At 47.6% G+C, this 22,624-nt stretch overlaps 2 protein-coding genes across 2 annotated transcripts in view; one reads left to right on the forward strand and one right to left on the reverse strand.

The window, feature by feature from the left end:
- The first annotated feature begins 201 nt into the window (after nt 1-201).
- Nucleotides 202-6,822, forward strand: RNF225 (ring finger protein 225). The gene is made up of 2 exons (XM_053288987.1): nt 202-335; nt 4,190-6,822. Exon 2 carries the CDS (start codon nt 4,308-4,310, stop codon nt 4,974-4,976), a length of 669 nt encoding a protein of 222 aa, XP_053144962.1. The 5' UTR covers nt 202-335; nt 4,190-4,307; the 3' UTR covers nt 4,977-6,822.
- A 2,813-nt stretch (nt 6,823-9,635) lies between these two features.
- Nucleotides 9,636-22,624, reverse strand: part of GABBR1 (gamma-aminobutyric acid type B receptor subunit 1) — a 140,303-nt gene continuing 127,314 nt past the window's right edge. Inside the window, 6 exon segments of the mRNA XM_053292649.1 lie at nt 9,636-12,001; nt 12,003-12,071; nt 13,229-13,372; nt 15,104-15,232; nt 18,087-18,214; nt 21,061-21,154. Coding sequence (XP_053148624.1) covers nt 11,894-12,001; nt 12,003-12,071; nt 13,229-13,372; nt 15,104-15,232; nt 18,087-18,214; nt 21,061-21,154 — 672 coding nt within the window. The 3' untranslated portion in view covers nt 9,636-11,893.

Raw genomic sequence — 22,624 nt, forward strand, 5'->3', positions numbered from 1 at the left:
TTTGGATGGGTGATGTGTGCTTGAGCGGTTGGAAAGGACTGTGAATCTATGAATTACGGCGGCCGACTTTCTTATTGATCATATCCTGTTGCTGTGGCTTTAACAGTAGCTTGCTAAGCAGGTGATAACACTTATCTTCTTGCTGTGAAAAGCTCAGCTTGCTGCTTTCTGTAGATCAGGCCTCTGCTAAAGGCACAGGTGCCCCCCCCCCTGCCACCGCATGGTCAGTAACCCTAGATAGTTGCTAGACAATGTTTAAGGGAGAGCCCATAATTTCAAAATAAAGTCTACAGAGTGGAATAGACATCTTGTGTTTCAGATCTCCTTAAGTGAGGGTGAGTGCTGAAATAGTAGAGAGAAGAGGTTTTGGGGGTATGCAGATTGGATTAATGGAAATTTTGCTGAGCTGGGAATGAGCAGAGATGTGGTGGGGAAATAAACATGTTGACTAAAGATGTAAAATCCCAGAAATGTCAAAAGAAACTGAGACTGGGGAATGAAATGTTTGGAAGAAAACAAAAATATTTACACTCCTTTCCTGGCAATTAATACACTTTGGGGATCGAAAATAAAAGTTAAAAAACCTCAGCATTTTCTTGCAGATATGCTTGTTTTCACCTACTAGTCCTCTTTATGGGAGTATTTTTAAAATGATGCTAGAGATAGGAAAATGGCTTGTATAGAGGTTATTTTGTCTTGCAGAAGACCCCCCCCCCCAAAAAAAAAACCACACTTTGGAGTAAAAACAAAAAACTATGGAGTAAAGCCAGGTCATAAATCCATTATACATAGCTCTAGAGTAGTCACATTTTGCTTCTTTGTTTCTACAGAGCGCTAGACTTCAGTAACTTCAGACTACAGCTCCTGCCAACACCTGCAGCCATCCAGATGTGCAAAAGTTCTTGCATGTTTGGTTGTTATGCTGCTCTTGTGATGTCTGAAGGAGAATTTGCTTAGGCACGAGAGGTCTGTGTGTGCATCCAAGGCATGCACTTCTTCCTTGTGTGCGTTGTGTGTTTTTTTAACACTAAAGGCAACAGTGCAAAAACCAGAAGTAAGAAACTACTCCTAGTTAGGTTAACACTAACCTTAATAGTTAATTCTGAACATTTTTGTCTGAAAAGTTATGTGTGATTAGAAAGCTTGCTTCCAGTAATGTCTAATGCCTCATTCAGATGATACACCAACCCTCAGTTACACTTACATGAGGTCAGCATTTCTCACTGTCTGGATCCTGGGAAATCCTGCAATCTGCTGTCATCTCCAAATCACAGGTTGAACTCATGGCTTGAAGCTGGGCAGGTTGCTGGAACCAGAGCTCTGCTGACGCCATCTGCAGCAACCTGGGGTTTGTGTTGAAGCTTCTCCCACAAGCACCCCCCCACACACACACCATTTCACAACCAATGGTTGCTGGTCAAGTGATGCACTCCGTGGCAGAGGAAAAGGGAGGGGGATTGCTGGTGGAGGCAATGAAACCGGAGCTGCCATATCGTCTGCAGCATGATTCTTGGCTTCTGAGGTTAGCCTCAGGTAGTCTACCCGTGGTTTTGCTTGTCGTCTGACTTGGGCCTAAATATAGGTTAATCTGGACATCTCACTGTTTCTTTCCTACTTTGATCATATTTGCAGAAAACTTGGGAAATAAGATATTTGATGAAAGAGAAAATATGTCATGGAATGGTCTATTTTCAATTGTCCCCTTCAATTTTTTTCTTACCCAGCTGGGGGTGGGAAGGGGCAGGCCGTGAGGAACAGATTTTTATTTTCCTGGGATCTTGCATCCCATCCTCCTCTGCACATCTTTGCAAGTACCTCTGTGAGCCTTGACATCTATTAAGATCAAGTTCCTTCCAGTAGGGCTGGCAACATCTCTGGTGCAGGACAAAGCTGGGTCTGTACAGTTGTGGTCCCATCCTGTGCAACATACATCCTGAAGAGTTCCTGCCGCAGCCCAGGCCTACAGTATTCATTCATTCATTCATTCATTACACTTTTATACTGCCCCAACTTGTGGCTCTGGGCAATGCACAATGATTAAAAAGTTTATTATAATATAATATAATATAATATAATTAATAATACTGTTTATAATAATAATACTTCATTATAACAATAATACTGTTATTATCGTGAAAGTGACAGCTCGTTGAAAGTGCTGACTCAGTGTGCGGCAGCTGGGAAAAAGGCCAATTCCTTGGTAGGGATCATTAGGAAGGGGATTGAAAATCAAAAGGCTAGTATTATAATGCCCTTATACAAATCTATGGTGTGGCCACATTTGGAGCACTGTGCAGTTCTGGTCACTGTATCTTAAGAAGGACATTGTGGAACTGGGGGAAAGTGCAGAAGAGGGCAACCAAGATGGTCAGGGGCCTGGAGCACCTTCCTTATGAGGCAAGGCTACAGCATCTGGGGTGCTTTGGTTGGATGGCTTTAATAAGCGGCTTAGACAAAGTAGGACAGGTCTATCAATGGCTACTAGTCTGATGGCTATAGGCCACTTCCAGCCTCAGAGACAAGATGCCTCCCTCTATATACCAGTTGCAGGGGGAGTAACAGAAGGAAAGAGTACATGCCCTCACCTCTTGCCTGTGGGCTCCTCAGAGGTATCTGGTGGGCCACTGTGTGAAACAGGATGCAGGGCTAGATAGGCCTTGGGCCTGATCCAGCAGGGCTGTTCTTATGTCCCACCACCCCACTTGCCCACAGCTGGTCTACTGTCACCACCTCTCTTCCTTCCTGGTGCTGTTGTGTTGCCCCTTTCCCTCTTTCTTGGCAGAGCTGTCAAGGCAAGGAGAGGCAGTAAATTAATTGCCTCAAGTGGAAGTGTTTTTTGAGCTGCCTTTGACTATGCACACTGAGGTGGTCTTGGGAATCAGTAGCGGGGCCTATACAGGGCCCTGGTTTGTGCTGCCAGATCTGAACCAAAGTTATTCCTGGAGATTTCTCCCTCGGCCCCTCCGCAATACTTTCCCCAAGCCATTAAAACCTCCAGAATCATGTGCAGTAGTCATCTGGCAAGTAATGCCAATTCCTGGTGTCTCTAGGCCAATCCTGGAGGGTTGGCAACCCTACCCTGGGTTCTTGGCCACCGCTCAGTGATGCTGATCCCTGCCGTGACACTGGCTGTGAGCAACTTAATGGTAGGAGAAGCCTAGTGAAACGATGGGATGAGGTATATTGGTTGTGCTCAGGGAGGCCACAATGCCTGAGCATTAGAATAACAAATTGGGCAGAGCTGGAATCTCTGAACGACACCACCAAGCTAACTCCACTTTTGAAGAGGGGCCTGAGCAAAGTATCTTCAAGAGCCCCGATGTGTGGGTGGGCATGGGCCTTAGTGGCCTTACCAGCAGGCAGTAGGTAACAGTGCTCTTCTTCACAAAGCCACAACTTCAGTTCTCTCACAATGCTCCCCAACATAGTGCTGCTTGCTCCATACACTGGAGGAATTAAAATGGCAGATGGCAAGCAGAGAAAAACATGTTAAGAGTCCTGAGGCAGTCCAGGCATCATGGCAATAGGCCCTCTTGGGGTACTGGGCTCTTGGGGTTTGCCCAAGGGTGCCTTGTGCTCATGATAGCCCTCAACGAGATTGTGGAAATGGATTGAAGAGAAACCAGCAGCTCTTTCACCCTATTAAGACACACATCTGTGTTGACTGAACATACACGGAAACACATCTTAAGTTCTGAAGAAAGCCAACATGCTTAAAAACTGTGTGCATGTAGGCTCTGCTCAGAATGTGCACTGAATGTGCTGTTGGGGGCTGGGTGGTGGGGCTGAGACCAGTGCCTCACCATCTCTTTGCATTTATTCACATGGATGTCCTTGCTCTCAGCAGTGACTATAGGGCTTGGGAATGAAGCCATTGATGGTTAGTCCTATTAGCAGTAGCAGGGCTTGACTAGCATCCGATCTTGCATAAAAGGGGCCTGTGGGATATGCCCACTGGTGAAATGATCCTGTGGAGAATGAGTGTGTGCGCGCCTGAACATGAACATGACTGAAGAGTGATGTAGTTTGCATTTCCCCCCTTCCTGCCTGGATAACCTATCATGCTATCTCCAGATTAAGTGGGGTGCCTCCCTTTTAATCTGCCTGTGGAAGGTGGCTCCCTGTACGATTGCACTTGTGCTGCCCCTTATCATTGGTGGTAAATATTTGGCCTTTCTCTCCTTCCCAGAAATGTCAACACAGGCCCAATCTGTTTATCTGGGCTGGCTCAGTGGCGGTGCTGCCTGCTGACACGGAACCGGAGGCCCTCGGCACTTTGTTCCTCAGTCTTTGGGCCCGGTGCGGCCATGGCTCATCACGACGTCGGTTTCCAGCCCCAGCCCTTGCATCAACCCTCTGAGCCTAGTGCTCTAGAATGTGTGATCTGCTTCACCCCCTATGACCGGCTCTTCAAGCTGCCCAAGGAACTGAGCTGCAGCCACATCTTCTGCCTGGAGTGCCTCGCCCGCATCAACGTCTCCTCTGAGGATGTGAACGCCATCACCTGCCCAGTCTGCCGGGCCCCGACCAGCTGGCCTTCCCGCAAGGGCCTGCCTGGCCTTCCCACCCGCAATGACCTGCTGGAGCAAGTCTCGTCAGGGCCTGTGCCCCCTGGCTCTGTGCGCTTTGACCGTCGCCGGGGCTTGCTCTATCTGCCCGGTGGGCGCAAGAGTGGCACTCAAGTTGGGCCCAAGGTAGAGGCACCTCTCAACACCGTCAGCCTGAGCGTTGACGTTGGGAGGCCTGCCCCACGAAGGCCAAGCCACATGCTGAACTTCTCCAGCTGGCCCTTCTATGTAGCTCTCACAATAGCACTGGTGGTTACAATCGGCTTAATCACCTGTGGCATCTACATCTTTCTGCTACCATCTATGTATTCTGTTTCTTTGGGAGGGTATCCACAAACAAACTACAGCTTGGGGCCTCAGGTAAACCACTCCTATGTAACAACTACCCCTCCACCACGAGGAGTCTAAAAAGAAGAGAGAGGAGGGGCACCCAGCTTCCTGTCTTCCATTTGCTGTCTAGTGATTCTTGCCTCATTCACATAGAGGATGCTGGGAGGAGAATGGAACCAAACTAGGACTGGTGGAATCAACTTCATGTGGCGTCAACTGCACTAGCACTTTACCGCTGAGCTGCTATATGTGAGCTACCACAGAAAGTTCCCATCACAGACATATAGGTGCATACAGCCTAGATTTAGTCCACCACTTAATCATCACTCTGTTACTTCAAGCACAGAGGTGAGAAAGTGAGCTCTTTCCATTTCCCCAGTGCATGGGTAAGAGAGGCTTCTAATCCACTCTGGTCATTGGGTTGGTCTACACTTGCAGCAGAATGAGGTGGCAGAAGGGACTGCACCACTGTAGATGAACGGAGGTCACATTTTTAATGTTCTTCTGTTTAAGTGAATGAAAACCTCTCTCTGCAATGGAAAAATAGCACAGCAGGGCATGGGTTGGGGTAGACTCTTGTCTCCCACAAGTTTTTTTTTTTTTTTTTAATTTAAAGCAACTTGCAGGAAGTGGCCACAGTCTTGGTAGATGGGAGAGGAATCACAAATGGATACCCACACCTGCAGTCTAAGGTGGTACGGTCCACCCCACCACTTCATTCTGCATCATGCATAGATCAGGCCAGTGTGAGTTCAGATCCAAAGGGTGATATTTTCTCAGAATTCATTGGCTTATATATAGCACAGCGAGCTGCACACCCAAGAGGGATGCGAGTTTGCTGGCTACATGGGACTAGTCACTCCATTCGTGTTTCTAGTACAGGCAGAAGAGGCTCCATGCGAATGATGTTGTGCATCATAACTGCTGCACCCAACTACCTCTAACATGTAAGAGGATGAGATCTTGCATGTGATGAAAGCTTACATGCCTTTAGCTCTCCTTTTCACCACTGCTTCTAAGTGGTGATGTAAGCTTGCACGCTTTTAACAGATCAGTGTAGAACAATTATCAGCCCCTTCTGGCTCTTGTACTCAGAATCACTGGCAGAGTTGCTACTTTGTTTTTGTGGCAGCCTTTGTGTCTTGAATAGCTGTATGGTAGACAGAAATTCAAATAGCAAAGCTTTCTTAGCACAGAGAAGCAGAAATGTGTTACAGGCGTCACCAGTTGAATTTCTGCCTGTCATACAGCTGTTAAAGATAGAAGAGTTCAGCTGCCAAAAAGGCAAAAGCAAAACAAGGAGTGACCCAATGAACCAATAAGGGCAATCTGGTTTGGGCTTAGGGTGTCTGTTTCCAACACACAGCCATAACTATTTTTGTGTTAGGATTGCCAACTGACCAGAAAAAATGGCCTGCTGGGCTTGCTCTTGTGTCTTTATCAGCCGTTTGAACTACAGCCGGTGACATGAAAACCATGGAGATAAACATAAAACAGTTGCTTTTTATGTAACTAGTCCAACATCAGTGGTGCCTCATTCCTAAACATTATTCAGAGCCACCTCATTGAACTATCCTGCATGGAGATCAGCCCAGGATGCAAAAATCTTCTCTGTATGGCTAGCACTTTGGAGCTCCAGAGTTGCAAGAGAGGGTTGACAACCTGGAGGCTGTGAAGGTCCTGGCACTTTATAGGGGTGTGTCATTGCCCCCAGAAACTTACTCTGCTTTCTGAGCCTGATATTTTCCACATTTCCCCTGCAATCCTTCAACACATTTTTTAAGAAATGTGTCATAGAATTTGTTAATAACGTTATTGATCATTGCTGCCAATAGTATTGGACAAAAAAATTCCCCAGATTTCCTCATTTTTGTCTTTGTATTTCTTTCTGTCCCCAAATAAATATTTTTCCAGAACATTATTACATGTTTTAAAATTTCAAAATCCCACAAGATCACACATGGATTTTAAAACCCCAATAATGTTCACAGTAAAAACATTCTGGGATGTATTCACGAGAAAATATGGCAGACAGACAAGACTCCGTAGTTCCCAGATCAGGGCAACTCCAGAGAGTTAGAACGGGAATCAACAAGCAGGTGTTTGGGTCAGACGGTCTACAGGGCTCCATTTGACACTATGATCAATCAATAGGTTCTTAAATGGGTGTCTATACTTCTGCACAGGAATGGGGGTGAACTGACAGAATGATACATGCACAGAGAGCCATCTGCATGAAGGACAGAAGGATGGAGAAGAGAAGCATGAGAAAGGTGCTTATGGTACAGATGTCCAAGAGTTCCAACTGCACACAGACCTTCCCCTTCATTCCACCATCAAAAGTGCATCAGTTGTACTTTTCCAACACTATCCCCCCACATTTGTCTTTGGTGTTTCCTCCTAACTATGCTTTAAGTATAACCTCGGTAGTAGCCACCTAATGGCACAATGGGGAAATGACCTATCAAGCCAGTAGTTGCCAGCTCAAATCCCTGCTGGTATGTTTCCCAGACTATGGGAAACTTCTGTATCGGGCAGCAGCGATATAGGAAGATGCTGAAAGGCATCATCTCATACTGTGCAGGAGGAGGCAATGGTAAACCCCTCCTGTATCCTACCAAAGACAACCACAGGGCTCTGTGGTCGCCAGGAGTTGACGCCAACTTGATGGCACACTTTACTATAACCTTAGTGCTCTTCAGGGCATTCACTTCCCCCCTATAGCTTACCTGAAATAATTACACATTATTTCATAATGTGGCTAATTTTTTTTCTTATGCACTATAGAATTGCATAATATACAATTGATATCCATATGAAATAATGTATAAATTCTGCTCCTTGTTGTAATTAGACTTCTCAGGTCTGGAGTCGTCTCAGTGTTTGAGTGAATGCTGGATTTTCTTGCCATTTAAAAAATAAAAATCTTGACACATCTGTTCTGCTGCGAATAGTATAGGGGCTTATAGCTCAGTGGCAAAGCTTTGATACCTTGAAAGTATCAAAGACTTCCATTTCATTACTGGCTTGTCAACTTATGCTAAAGGCAGATGTCATGCTTCAGAACAATGGGGCCAAGGTGAAATTGCCCTCGTTACATTCAGTCCAAACCTACCTTTCTGCTCCAGGATGAAGCTCTGAAAGAAACTAGTTCTGCAAGTTTGTAGCAGAAGCAGCTGTGGGCAGCATGGACTGGTTGCCACCTGTGTGTCACCTTCCTCCTTCCCAAAGCTAATAATAATTAATAATAAGTAATAAATAATAATAATAAGTAATAAATAATAATAATAATAATAAACCAATAATAATAATAATAAACCAATAATAATAATAAATAAATAAATAAATAAATAAATAAATAAGTAATAAGGTGGGCATCCTGCTTGAGGTGGGGGGAGATGCTCATTGGCTGAGCTAGCCTTTATTGGCCTATACATCTGGCAACTGAATTCAGAAGCCAGAAGGATACCAGACCCACATCCAGAAGGATGCCAGACTTGAACAGGAGTGATGATCTCCTGTTCAACATATATGTTTATATTACATCTGCTTTTATATTACATCTCTCTTCTCCCAGTAAGAACTTGGGAAAGAGGTTTGAAATGACCTCTGCTTGGGTCCCATCTCAGGACTCATAAGCGAAAGGGCAAAAGCTCTATAGTACAGCCATTAAGTCACAGCTTTAATCTCTGGTTAAAGGATTTCGGATAGCAGGGTTGGAAAAGGTTTGTGGCTAGATGGACCAATGGTCTGCCTTGGTCTGCGCCAATGCCTTGTTACCAAAAGGTAACCATGTCAGAAAATCCCCTCATATCTAGCACCAGGGGAGGTGGCTTTGTTGACAGTGAAGGCAATGCTGAGCTAGATGAACTCATCTTTATAAGGCAGTTTCATACATTTATGTTACAGCAAGCACACAAGTCTTACAGCCCTTGGACATTTATTGTGCCATTTGTTGCACTTTAGTGGACTATCACTCACGTCACACCTCCAGTTATCCACAAAAGATTACGCCACACTAAACCTGCTAGTCTTTAAATATACGGCAAGCCTTTGCCAACTGCCTTTGAAATTGGTCTCACACCTACCAAACAGCTCCTCGTTATGGAAGAGGCTGCCCCCGCCCCACCAGTGGTGGCCGGTATGAGCAGGGCTGGGATGTGCGTGTGGGAAACGAGCTGCGGTTCTCTCCCCCCGCCCCCCCCCCCGCTTTCTCATTCTCTCCTAGCTCACCCTATTGAGGCATTAACCCGAGGCAAGTGGGCTGGGATTTGCCAAACTGGGGGATGCAATCCCCAACCGGCCAATAGCAGCCCGCGTGCCTCAGGTTAATGCTACAGCGGGATGAGCCGGAAGACAGCAAGGCAGCCAGGGTGGGGTGGGAAGTGTGAGGAACTGTGACTCATTTCCCATCACCTCCCCAGCCCCGCTCATACCAGCCCCCACTGGCTGCCCCATGGGCGAGGGAGCCGAGTCTCCCACTCTGGGGCTCAAACCCGGCCACCTGGGCTGTCACCTCCGGCTTCACAAGTCACACCCCTCTTGCCCCTCCCATCTCAGGCTCATCGCTAGGGGTGTGGAAGAGGAGGACAAGGGCAACCCTCCTTCTTGAGCTACCCTGCTTGCACACAGAGCAAGGCCACCCCTGCTCTACCGAGGGGGCAAGAGCTAGAGAAAGACCAGAAAGATGAAGTGACGGGAAGCAGGCAAATCACAGACGACTCGGGAGTCCAGGGCTCGTATTGTATCATTTTACTGGCGAACATCTGTATGCCGGATGGGTAAGTCTAGCAGGCATCGGGGCTCCCTCTCCCCCGCAACCTGGGCAGCACCCATTACTCCCCACATCTGCTGGGGCAATAAAGTGCTAAAAAGGGGGAAAGTGTGGGGAGGAACTGGCACTGACATGTGCATGCATACTGCATACACACACACACGCACGCACGCACTCACAATACTGAGGCAGCCCCAGGGCTAGGTGCAAGGTAGCTGTTGGTCCCTGTTTCCTAATATTGCTCAGCCTCCTGTCCAACCCTTGCCTGTACTGTGTGGCTCCAGCTCTCTACATTATTTGTGGGGGGAGAGCTGAAGGCATTCGTGGTGAGGATGGCCCTCCCTTGAGTTGCACAGTCCAGCATAGGAAGGCCGGGCTATGGAGCAAGAGCAGTGGGTGCAAACATACTGTAGGAACAGCCCCAGCTTGACAAGCTTCAGTTGGACCCCATATTCTTAGGGAAGATGCTTTTCTATGCATTTTGCTTCAAAGGCGCAGGCACGGCAATTCTGCGTTCCTCTAAAAAGAGGCAACTTTCTTGAGTTTTCCTTTGTTCTTCTGGCAGTACCCTGGAAGTCCTATAGACTCACGGTTCACATTTACCGCGGTATTCTGCAGCGGAGAATGTATAGGAGGGCCTGCTTTTTCCCTTCAAGTCATAAGCCATGTAAGATCCATCACAACCAGCACTCCCGTTTTTCCAGTGGTCAACCAGTTGCTTCCAAGCTGGGCTTGAAGGCAACAGACATTCCCTGCTGTTGCCCCCCCCCCACAGCAATTAGCATTCACAATATACTGAAGATGGAGTGCTGTGGAACATGGAGGCTCTACACAGCCATCATGACTAATGGCCGGTGAAAGAGCTCTTTCCTCTCCGTGCGTTTGTCTAATGCCCTTTCCAGGTCATCTAAGCTAGTGGCCATCACCACATCCCATGGCAGCACATGCCATCCCTGTACTCAAGCCAACTGTATTTAAGCCTCATCTCCATCATGCCTGTGCATCACAGTTCAAGCTTACATGCAAATTAATTAATTGTAGTTGCACACCAGTCAGTATAACCTGACTGGACAGGAGTGTTGCGAGAAGTCAAAATGAGGCTGGTTCCAACAAAAACAGGCAACCACAATCAGTAATTTGACCAGTTTCATGTGTACACATGCAACTTCATCCACTACAGTCTTAACTGCATGTAATTGTTTGGGCATACATGACACAGTCTTTCTATTATACAAAAGTGCTTCGATACAGATGTCCACTACAGCATGACTCCTCATCTCCTGCCTGTAGGCTCCCAGTGGCATCTGGTGGGCCACTGTGCAAAACAAGATGCTGGCCTAGATGGGCCTTCTTGGGCCTGATCCAGCAGGGCTGTTCTTATGTTCCGATGACTGTGCTACAGGCTGGCTTGGTCTGTGAGTAGGTGGGTTCATTTTAATACTTTTTATACAAGCAGACCACATCTGAGCTATGGTTCCTCTTTCTGCCTGACCATTAAGCTACAGCTATGCGTTATCCACTCAGAGAAACTGACAAGGACAACTTGTGCATTACAGCATGAAGGGAAATAACTCTTTCTATAATTGCTATGCTACAGCCCAACTGTACAACAAATTTGGCATGGTTGTGCTACACTAGTCTAACTGCTGCCACCACCAGTAATTGTCTCTAAATAAGTGCACAGCAGCAGGAACCACATGAGGCAATTGTTCTTCATCTTGATATGCGCTCATGCTCTCTCTCTCTCTCTCTCTCTCTCTCTCTCTCTCTCTCTCTCTCTCTCTCTCTCACACACACACACACACACACACACACACACACCCTGTCTGCCTGATGAACCATGCTTCCAACTGCTACCGACCCAAGGTGTGTGTGGGGAAGGAGGGGAGGAGTCCCGGTGATCCACTACTTCTAAAATAAGTCTTCATAGAGTTGGCACCTGGATTCCAGGTTCCAAGGGCAGGCAGGTGGATGGACACAAAGATAGTTTACAAAGACTAGAGATATTATTTTGTTTTTGTTTTTGTTTTTTTAAAAAACCTCCCCAGTCAGCTGCAGAAGTCCCTACCCACCAGCTTCATAGGCTGCTGCCCACCCCACCCTGGCTGCGCAGGTGCTGCCCCCCTCCCCCTCAGTGGGGCTTGTGAGGTCTGTCACTTGTAGAGCAGATGGACACGGCTACCGTCACAGTTGTTGCGCCCCAGCTTGTCGGCCTGTTCAGCTACGAGGCAGCGGACAAGAGGCAGGCTGGGCTGGTAGAGATTGGGACCAGTGGCGGCTGAGGCCGAGGCCGAGTTGTTGAAGTGGTTGTCAGCTGCACAGTTGGAGGAGCGCCGCCGGGAACGCAGCTGCTGCCGCTCTTTGAGCTGTTGCTGGAGCTCAGAGACACGCTCTTCCTTCTGTTGGGGACAAAGACAGGAGGAGTGATGCATGGAGGAGATCGATGTGGCAATCTTGTTTTTAGAAACGGGGTGAGAGAGCATCCCTTCATGGTCACCAAACTACCATTGCCTCTGCAAACACATCCAGGAAGTGGTGGGCAGCTGGCCCTGAGGTTGCCTGGTGACCAATCAGGATCCATTCTTTGGACCAGCTAAGTATGACCTTAGAGGCCAATTCTGTTACCATCTGTTTTTTCTTTTTCTGTTAATGTGATTTGGTTTCTTGTTTTATGTTTGATTGTGAATTGCTGTGTATAAGTGGTATACGAATGTTTTAAATAAATGTAAATAACCAAATGAAACGCTTTCACCTTAAAGGAAAGACAGAATCATGGAGGTAGCGGTAGAAGTGGCAGAGCCAAAACTGTCTGTCTGTGTGTGTGTGTGTGTGTGTGTGTGTGTGTGTGTGTGTGTAAGTAAATTTGGGTCATGTGTTCTCACCCAGGATGCCCAAAGAGCTAGAACAGTGTAGAGGTTTAAGAGAGCTCGCTGAGAACAATTAACTTGCTTGGGACCTAACTGCATGCTGCCGTGGATGCCGGGCTGCCAGTGATCTGCACTCCCCTCCCCATGTTTTCCCCCTGGAAGCATTTGGTAAAAGAAAGGGAAGATGTGATACCATCAAGTCCCTCATTTCCCCACTCCAGTCCACTGGCTGTCCCTTGGAGGAGGGTGGGCAATTATTACCAGGGAGGTGCACTGGTTGGCGGGGGGAGGATGCAGCCACATGAGACACTGCCCCTAATGAGCAGCTAGGCCCTAGGGGGCCACCGTCTTCTTAGCCTGTCTCCCATTTCTAATACAGGGATTATGGCATTAGTCTAAGATTACTTAGATAATATCTGCAAAGTACTGAGCACCCAGCAAAAGCACTACGAGTACTAAGAATGGTAAAACCACACTGTGTAGACAGTCAAGTTCTTAGTTAAAAACAAATGCAAAGCAAAGCAAAGCAAGAACATCCTTCCTCAGTTTTTGCCATGAGCTGCGCGTACAGGGAATGTACAAGTATTATTCCAGGAGAAAAAGTGACACTCACAACTTAAGAGGAAGCAGAACAAGGAATACAGCCCGACTCCACTGGTCACCAGCACACGCACATACCCCACACTCACCTCAGCAATTATCTTCTCCAGTTCGCGGTTCTCCTTTTCCAGCATTCGTGATTTCTCTTCCTCGTTGTTGTTGGTGGATGAGCCGGTCTTCATAGTGTCCTGTTGCTCCGACTGCCACTCTCCTCGGGTGATGAGACGCCGCATCTGAAACAATAACCCCAGTGCTCAGCAGTATGTCTGCAACTCATGGGAAGGGGAAGACGACCGAGTCTGAGAGCCGGAAGGGAGCACTCCCACCTCCTCTTGGCTGTGCTGCACCCCAGAACTCCACCCTTCAACTGAATGCCAAAAGGATTGTCCAAACGTGACATCAGCCTTCAACCCTCATTTCTCCAGAGGAACAGGGCAGCACACAGGCCACCCCCCAAATCACATCTCTTTGTCACACTGTAGAGTGATCATCCAGTCCTGGAACTGAGCATGGTGCTAAGCAGACGAAGAGGCAGAGCTGTTTCAAGACTGCCCCTTTTTATCCAGGCTTTGGGACAATGAGCTGTCCTTTGCTCTTTTTAAACATTTAGTTGTACTTGTTCTGTGTTTATGTTTCTATTGAATTGTTTTTATCTTCTTGTTAACCCCCCGGGGGGTCTTAGGACAAAGGGTGGTATATAAATATAAATAAGAAAATGTAAGCACAGCTATCCTTATAAAGGTGCAGTTACTCATGCTCAGCTGGACCTTCATTGACAGGAACAGAAAGCAGATCTAAAGGAAGGAACGCTCTAGACGTCAGATGGAGACACTTGGCCACGTTCTTTCTTTTCATAACAGTAGCTGACATACTATGCAATGCTTCATCTTTCAATGCTTGGAACGGAGCATTTGCGCAGTTGTGTCAGACCACAAAACTGCACAAATCGAGCTGCACAAGAGAGGGCCATTGGAAATGATGGCCCTTGGTTGTGCTATTCTATTTGCATAATTTTGCACTCTTGCGCAACTGTGCAGATGCTCTGTTCCAAGGCAGACAGAGTGTTGTGTGGTATGTCAGCCATTACCTTCTCTGTTGCTTAATTTTCAACATCCAAGTTTGGACCATGCACCGGTGGGAATTATATTATTATTGTTGTTGTTTACACAGTCAGATAGGTATTATCGACTGGTTTGTTTTCTCCAGAGCCTGTTTCATGGCCTGCTTTCTCCAAATAACCCTTTTCTGTGTTTTCCACTAGCCTTTAGTTGTGCCCTGGGTTATTCTGAAGCTTTGGTATAGATCCTTATAAGCATCAAATGGCTCGGATTTATATTTTATTAAAACAATAGTTTTTAAGAAACTGGACGGTGATGTCAGATAACTTCCTGCATTAAATAATGGGGTGCAGGTATTTCAGATCAGTTCCAGGTCCGCCTGTGACAGTTAACCAGGGATCCTTATCTACCTGGATATAAGCAGGTGGTAAAGTGCTGGCACCTATCCAGAGCCACCATGAAAGCTGCTTAGCCTACTTTTGTTCTTATGTGCTCGAGGTCCCTGGATTTGCAGTAGGAATGAACTACTAATGTGCAGCTGGGACTGGTGAATAGGGACTGAGGCAGATGGGGAAATACAGGGGTTCATGAATAGTGAAGCAGTCTCTTCCTTGGCCACTGTGAGCCCCAGCCACCCTCCTTTGTTGCTTGATCCTATACCCAGAAACAAGCCCCATGGTATTCAATGGGACTTGCTCTCAAGTCAGTGTGCTTGGGGACACGGCATTTGTCTCATCAGCATATTGCCTTTACTCTACAAACTTTGGCTCAAGGGGGCTAGAAACGTGTCTTTTTCTTTTTCGATACGTGAAACCTGAGATTCTTGAGACTCTCAGGATATATACCAGATCTCATTCTGAAAGCCAGTTGTTGCCAATGCACAGCTTGATCACAGCCATTGGATACCTTGGGCACAAAGAGCACAACCAGGGTGATATAGGAGGAGAAGACAATGGCGAGCGAGGCAAAAGCGAAGGCGGCATCCTGTTGGCTGTTGAGGATCATGGTGACAGGAGCAGTGATGAGACACAAAACCTGTGGCAGGGCGAGATCCAGACAGGTTAGGCAGCTTGGGATAGTCCAGAAACCACAAGTCGCTAAGGCCATTCTGGAGGAAGTGGACAGGTGAGACAATGCTATGCATGCAAATTAACATCTGTGTTTTATGGATCGCCTTGGCCTTATAAGCTCGGCTTAGATAGCAGCATTTATCTCACACTCTCTTGACAATAAAACTGCCCAAAGGCAGGTTTTTATGACGGCAGTAAAGCACATAGTCCCACATTCTGCACAGCAGTATCTTGAGAGTAGCAGCATTATCTATCTATCTATCTATTTATTTTCTTATACGGCCCTCCCAAAAATGGCTCAGGGCGGTTTACACAGAGAAATAATATATAAATAAGATGGATCCCTGTCCCCAAAGGGCTCACAATCTAAAAGAAACACAAGATAGACACCAGCAACAGTCACTGGAGGTACTGTGCTAGGGGTGGAGAAGGAGAAAGGGCATACCATCAGCTCTTGCCTGTGGACTTCCCAGAGGCCTCTGGTGGGCTACTGTGTGAAACAGGATGCAGGAGTAGATTGGCCTTGGGCCTGATCAAGCAGGGCTTGTCTTATGTTCTTATGACAGAAGAAGGGCTGCGTGTTCACAAGGAACTTTCAGCATCCCTGTGGTGATGGCTTCTTGGGCAACTGAGCAGGCATGACGGGAGGGAGGAAAAAAAATTCTGCTTCCAGAAGCATGTTCATGAGGGCCACACAGTTGTGTAAGGGCTTTTGCAGGGAGGGGAGGGGAAATTTCTCTCCCCACCCTCCTTGCCCACTTAGATATGCAAGACATCTTCACCACAAGGATGCTGAAGGCTCTTGGCAAACGAGCAGCCCTTCTCGTGGTGACCTATTGCTGCACAGAATTTGGGCCACGGAGAACTAAGACTGAGTGAGCAAGTTGCCCAGGGCTACCTAGAGGTTCATGACTGATCTGAACTTGGGTAAGAACAGAAGAAGGCCCCTGCTGCGTCAGACCAAAAGTCCATTTAGTTAAATATCCGGCTTCACACAGTGGCTAAATACATGCCTCCTGGAAGCCCACAAGCAAGTCCTGAAGACAAGAGTCCTCTCTCAGCATTGCTCCCAAACAACATATTCAGAGGCATATTTCCTCCAGACATGGAGGATCTTTACAGCCATCTTGAGTCATAGTCATGGACAGATCTATCCTTAATGAACTTGCCAGATCTCTTTTAAAAGTCATCTGTGTCAGTAGCCAGCACCATAGCCTGTGGTCAGCATTAATCAATTACATGCCATGCGAAGAGCACAGGAGGGTTGTAGCTCAGGGATGAAGCCCCTGCTGTGAATGCAGAAAGTTCAGTCCCTGGAATCTTCAAGCAGGGCTGGAAGAGTTCCTTGCGGAAACCCTAGAGAGCCTTTGCCAGTCAGTGTGGACAGTTCTGAGTTGGATGGACCAATGGTGTGCTTTAGTACAAGGCAGCTTCACATGTGAAACTCCAGCCAACCGATTTCAGAGGATGATACAGAATCAGTGTCATCATCTCAGTACAGTCACAAATTCAGAAGTGCCGGCGCTCACCATGCCAGCCCACATAGCTACACCCATTCCGGCAGCTCTGCCCCATAGCCACACCGCCAATGCAAGAAGCACCAAATGATTGCTTTATATTATTTGTATTTTTAAATGCAGTTCCATTGTATTCTGGGCAAACATGCAAGCTGTGAAATAGCCCTTTTAAAAATAAACCGGTCCAAAGTATACTGGACTATATTAGCACCACCAGTCATTAATATTCTGAGAGAAAGAGATGGTGATAAAAACACAGCACTATGCCATTGGGTGGACACTCATAGTACACATGGCCACAATGGCCAATAATCAGGAATCATGGGAGTTGTAGTCCAACATCAGCAGGAGGGCCAAAGTTGTGCAGCCCCAACACTGACGGGCAGGAGCTGGGAACTTCTGCATGCAAGGATGCAGATGATCTACCACTGAGCTACAGCCCCCATCCCCTAAGGGGAACATCTTACAGCAGACAGTGCTCACATGTAGCCACCTAGGATGGGCCCTGCTTAGGAAAGGGGACAATTCATGCTTGCTACTGCAGGACCAGCTCTCTTCCCCTGAGCTCTACTCACCCTGATACTACCTGATGGTGAGGAGTGGGAAAGAGAAGGGGTGGGGAAGGGGACAGGGAGCTGTTGTGTGAGATATCATCCCACTTCTTTACAACATGCTTGAGATCTTGCAGCTCTCTAGGTGAGAGAGCTCGAAGGATTACCTATTGACCAGAAAAAAGTGGCCTGCCTGCTCCTGTGCCCTGAGCAACAGCATGATCTTTAGAAATTAGCATGCTCTCCTGTATCCCTGCAGTCTGAGCTGCTGTTCAAAGTATAGGAGCAAGGGCTGGCAAAAAAGTTGGCGACCCTAGTTTGCTCTGGCTAGGCAATTCTGGTAAACCTGTTAGAAAGATTTTTCTAACTACATTTCATACCAGAATATGCTCAGGGAACTCTTGTTGTTGTTGGTATTTTTAGAAGAAACTCTGAATAAAACACTTCCCACTGACCTGCAGCTATCACATTTTGCATGGACAATACTGCTGCCACCTAAATTAGCTGAATGCACCACTTAAATAAACACACACAGACACACAGGATTTCTTTTGTATTTTTTAAAAAACAAACTCCGAATATGATACTTCCCAGACCTGTAGATTCCACATTTTGCATGGGCCGTCCAGTCCAAGAGCCTCCTCCTCCTCCACCACCTCGCTCCCACCCACCCCCACCCCCTGGGTCACCTCTCTCTCCCACTGCCTCTCAAGCCAGTCATGTGGTCCAAATGTTGGGAATGAGCACTCACAGCCACGTTGTAAATCGCCATGCCCACAGCTCGGTGGTCGTTGATCTTCTCTGTGGAGACCCCCTTGGTCTCATAGGCAAGGAAGATGCCGAGCAGCAGCAGCAGCCCCTTGAAGCCATAGAAGATCCCTGGGAGCAAGGAGAGAGGTGGGGTTAAGAGAAGCCTGGGGCTAGGAAGGAGGGCCAGGGGTGAAGGACTGTGTGTGGTGGAGTGGCAGAAGACTCCATGCATGGTGGGAGATGACGCTATTCTTTTCATTGGCTTTAAGGGACACTGGATCTCCCCCTTGTCACAGCACATGTCTCTGAGTTACTCGGCTGCTGTTTGTTTATTGTTACATTTATATATTGCCTTTCAGTACCAATTTATCTCAAGGCAGTTCACAGCATCTACATTACGAACAACCATAACATCTCCAGCCACAGAAGAGGCTTGCACAACATCTAGGGGCAAAGGGCCAAATTACAGAGAAGAGGCAAGCTTTTGGGTATGGAAGGAAGGTGAACTGAGCCATATATAGGAAAAGTAATCTAAACACATCAACCCCCATAACTGGGTGCCTCAGTGTGTGCGTGCATGTGTGCATGCTCACACAACCACCTCCAGGATCACTTAGACCATTATACAGTCATACCATCTACCTCCAATTATTTATTGCTGTTAGTTTCAGTGGAAAACCTCAGAACAATTTCCCCCCCAAATGCAGATTAACACACAGACCTCTATAATTAGGACTGTGTGTGTTCTGCAATTCCATGCAAGCACATAATTTAGTCTTGGATACAGGACTCAGTACTGTGCAACGTCTTGGCTTTTATTTTAAAAATAAAACTAGTTTCTAGTTGGGGCGGAGCCACCATTGTGCAAATGGGTTCAAAGAACCTGGGCCGCAAATGAAAAAGGCCGCCGAAAGTCCCTGTGCATGTGATGTCACACGCATGGGGGCATTCCCCATGCTCAGGATAGCCTGAGCAAGCTCTCCCCTGTCCATTTCAGGCACCACTTGCTGCCTGACAGCATTTATTTCTCTTTCTCTCCCTTGCTGGAGGGAGAGAAAGGGAAATAAAGGCTGTCAGGCAGCAAGTGCTGCCTGAAATGGATGGGGAAGAGCTTGCTCAGGCTCTCCGTAGCCCAAGCCATGCCCCCATGCATGTGACGTAACGCACATCACTAGAGGGGCATCACTAGAGGGTGGGGCCAGATGCAGGCTGCCGTTTGGCTGGCTCCGTGCCTGTTTCTATTCTTTATGCATGTGAAATCTCAAGAGCCAGAGAGGCGGGTGAACAGGGTTTTTAACAGCCAGTCAACATAAGAACAGCCCTGCTGGATCAGGCCCAAGGCCTACCTAGTTCAGCATCCTGTTTCTCACAGCGGCCCACCCTTCTCAGATGCCTCTGAGAAGCCCACAAGCAAGAGGTGAGGGCATACTCACACCTGCTGCTTCCCCCCTGCAATTGGTATTCAGAGGAATCTTGCCTCTGAGGCTGGAGGTGGCCTATAGACACCAGACTAGCAGCCATTGATAGACCTGTCCTCCATGAATGTGTCCAAGCCCCTTTTAAAGCCATCCAAGCTTAGCATTGCCAACAGTCATGCATTATGCGGAACGTCCCGCATTTTCAGGACGCAAATTGTCCCGCTTTTTTACCACTCTAAAATGAATGAATGAATGAATGAATGAATGATTTCTTGAACGGTTTGTGTGGAGGAGAAAAGGCGGCTGGCGAAAGACTGCCTTCCTCCAAATGAGGGAGACAGGGCGATTTTAGGCTTCTGAGCAGGCGTGCTCTCCTCCACAGACTCTGTCCCTCCCTCGGCCGGCTGCTGCGACCTGAGCTCCTTGTTCACTCACTCATTCATTGGTGAGTGGTTGGGTTCAATAAGTTGTTGGTCCCTCAGTCAGCGACTCAGCATGACTGCCCCAACCCAAGCCCTGCCTCAGCAGCAGCCATTCAGCATTTGGGAGGTGGCCCGGGAGAGCAATCGCCACCGTCCCATGCCACCACTCAGCGATGGCTTTAAAAGTTTTTTTAAAAACCAATAAGCCCCACCCCTAGGTGGCCACACCCCCGGCCCCCTGCGCGCCCCGCAAGTCCCCGTCCCAAATTGAGCCAACGCAATGTTGGTGGCCCTATCCAAGCTAGTGGCCCCCACCACAACCCATGGCGAGAATCTTATTGATTAATTTATGTGCTGTGTGAAAAAGTACTTCCTTTTGTTGGCCCTAAATTTCCTGGCCCTCAGTTTCCTGGGATGACCCCTGGTTCTAGTGTTGTGAGAGGGGAGAAAAAATTATTTCTACCCAGTCTCTCTTCTCCATGCATAATTTTATACACCTCTGTCATGTCTCCCTGTAGTTGCCTCTTTTTCAAACTAGAAAGCCTCAGATGCTGTAGCCTTGCCTCATAAGGAAGGTGGCTCCAGGCCTCTGCTTCTGAGGTGGAAAGGTGTCTAAAACTCTTAGTTTTCTCACCAGCCATTTCAAACGTTTGTGTTTTTGAGGTGGAAGGGATTTGGCAAATTTATATTTTTGGGGTTAGGGGCTACCCCCCTCCCCCCGAAATAACAAAAACAACTGTATGTGTGTGAACGCCCTTAGGAATGGAGAGGCAAATTATGTTCTGCATCTGTTGATCTGCTGATCTTTGTATGTGCATGTGAACACATACAGTCACACAATACAGTCAGAACACTCATCTCCCCCGTGCCACCAGTGGGGGGACAGGGACATTTTGTTGTGAGTCCATACTTACTCTTAATTTTGATTTTATTTCTTAGTGCAAAGTATCCACAGTCCTGCCTAGAACAGATCCCCAGGCACAGCTTGGAGTAGGCAGTGTCAGTGACATCTCTTCTTTTTACATACTTGATGACTTTGAGATGGGTGGGAGGACAGGGACAGGGCTCTAGACCTGAAGCGGGTGTGGTGGAGCTGGAAAAGCCCCCCGCCCCACCCTTTCCAGATGACACTCACCCAGCCAGGTGTTCATCTTGTTGGAACTGCAGTGCTCCAGCTGGGGTAGAATCAGCACGTCAATGTCGCTTTTGGGCTCTTCTTTGGTGAACTCCTTGAGGATAAAGGGTGGAGAAAGAGGAAGAATCAGGGGCGAGGCAGCATCAGGGCCATAACAGCCAAAGCAGATAACAAACGGAGGTAACCATGAGTCACTGTGCCAACAAGTCTTTTGTTTCTTCATGTTCCATTATAAAGGCCAAAGCGCATGTGAGGGCAACAGACTCTTGCCTTTAAATTTGGGTTGGCTGCAAGGGCATGGGAAACAGGGGTGAGGAAGTGAGCTCATGAAGCCAGCTGTGGGCACTGAACACTTCCCCCTGCCTGCCACCTTCCCTGACTGCCACGTCCCAGCTGCCCCTCAACCAGGATCAGAGTGCAACTAAGGAACATAACATTACACACAGTCTTGTGTGGAGAAAAACAACAGAAAGGTTCAGTGTCCTGCCCCTCATGCACCCCTTTTGTACCTCAAGTCACACCCCACACCCACACCCCCTGCTTTACACACTTGAGCCAGACCCTGGGGACTTTCCAGATTGCCCAGGAGGAAGTGGTGTAAAATCCGAAGGCTAGCCCTCACATTTTGAAGCCAGTTATTAGAGTGAGTTGCAGCGGATTTTACACCACCTCCTCTCACTCTTTGAGAGGAGAGAGAGAGAGAGAAGAGGAGGAGGGGAGGAGGCAACCCCTGCCTCTGGATCTGCACACAGGCACCTCCCTGAGGGAGAAGAGGAGGAGGAGGAGGGGGCGGGTGACAGACGGCTTTCCAGGCCTGTAGCCAGCTGGTGGTGTGGTGTGTACCTGCCACACACAAAAATTATCTTTCCTCCCCAGCCTTACTGACTGTTTTCACTGAACATTTTATAACCTGCCTCCCCTGACTTCTGCAATTCCCTCCCCACCAACTTTAAGGCTAGTTACAGGCCTGCGGCTTTCCCTCCCCTCTTTTTTCTCCACTTGCCTCTCAGTGAATTTGCACAAGGGCAGCCAACACTCGAAATAAATAAATAAATAAATAAATAATTGGCGATCGACACACATACCCCTCTAAAAGCAAGCCACACTTCTATCACTGCAATCTTATGCACTCTTATTTAAGAGGAAGCCCATTGAACTAAATCATTTAATTCTGAGTAGGAAGGTGCTGAAAGGCATCATCTCATACTGCTTGGGAGATGGCAATGGTAAACCCCTCCTGCATTCTACCAAACAAAAACCACTGGGCTCTGTGGTCGCCAGGAGTCAATATCGACTCAACAGCACACTTTACTTTACCTTTAATCCCAGCAAGCCTGCAAATTGTTCTAAAAATACAGAAAAAACAGCTACTGTTTCACAACGCACATACAATCGGTTAAGCCTGAAATGTCAAGATAAGATCCCTGAAACAGGTTGTGGCTATAAAAATGGCACCCTGCTGTTGCCATATGCAAGACGGTATCAAAACCCAGATCATACGGACAGACAGCAAGCCTATACATAGTGAAGCAATTCCAAGACGCCATCTGGAAAGTCCCCTGTG

The sequence above is a fragment of the Hemicordylus capensis genome, chromosome 2, assembly GCF_027244095.1.
Source record: "Hemicordylus capensis ecotype Gifberg chromosome 2, rHemCap1.1.pri, whole genome shotgun sequence".
NCBI lineage: Eukaryota > Metazoa > Chordata > Lepidosauria > Squamata > Cordylidae > Hemicordylus > Hemicordylus capensis.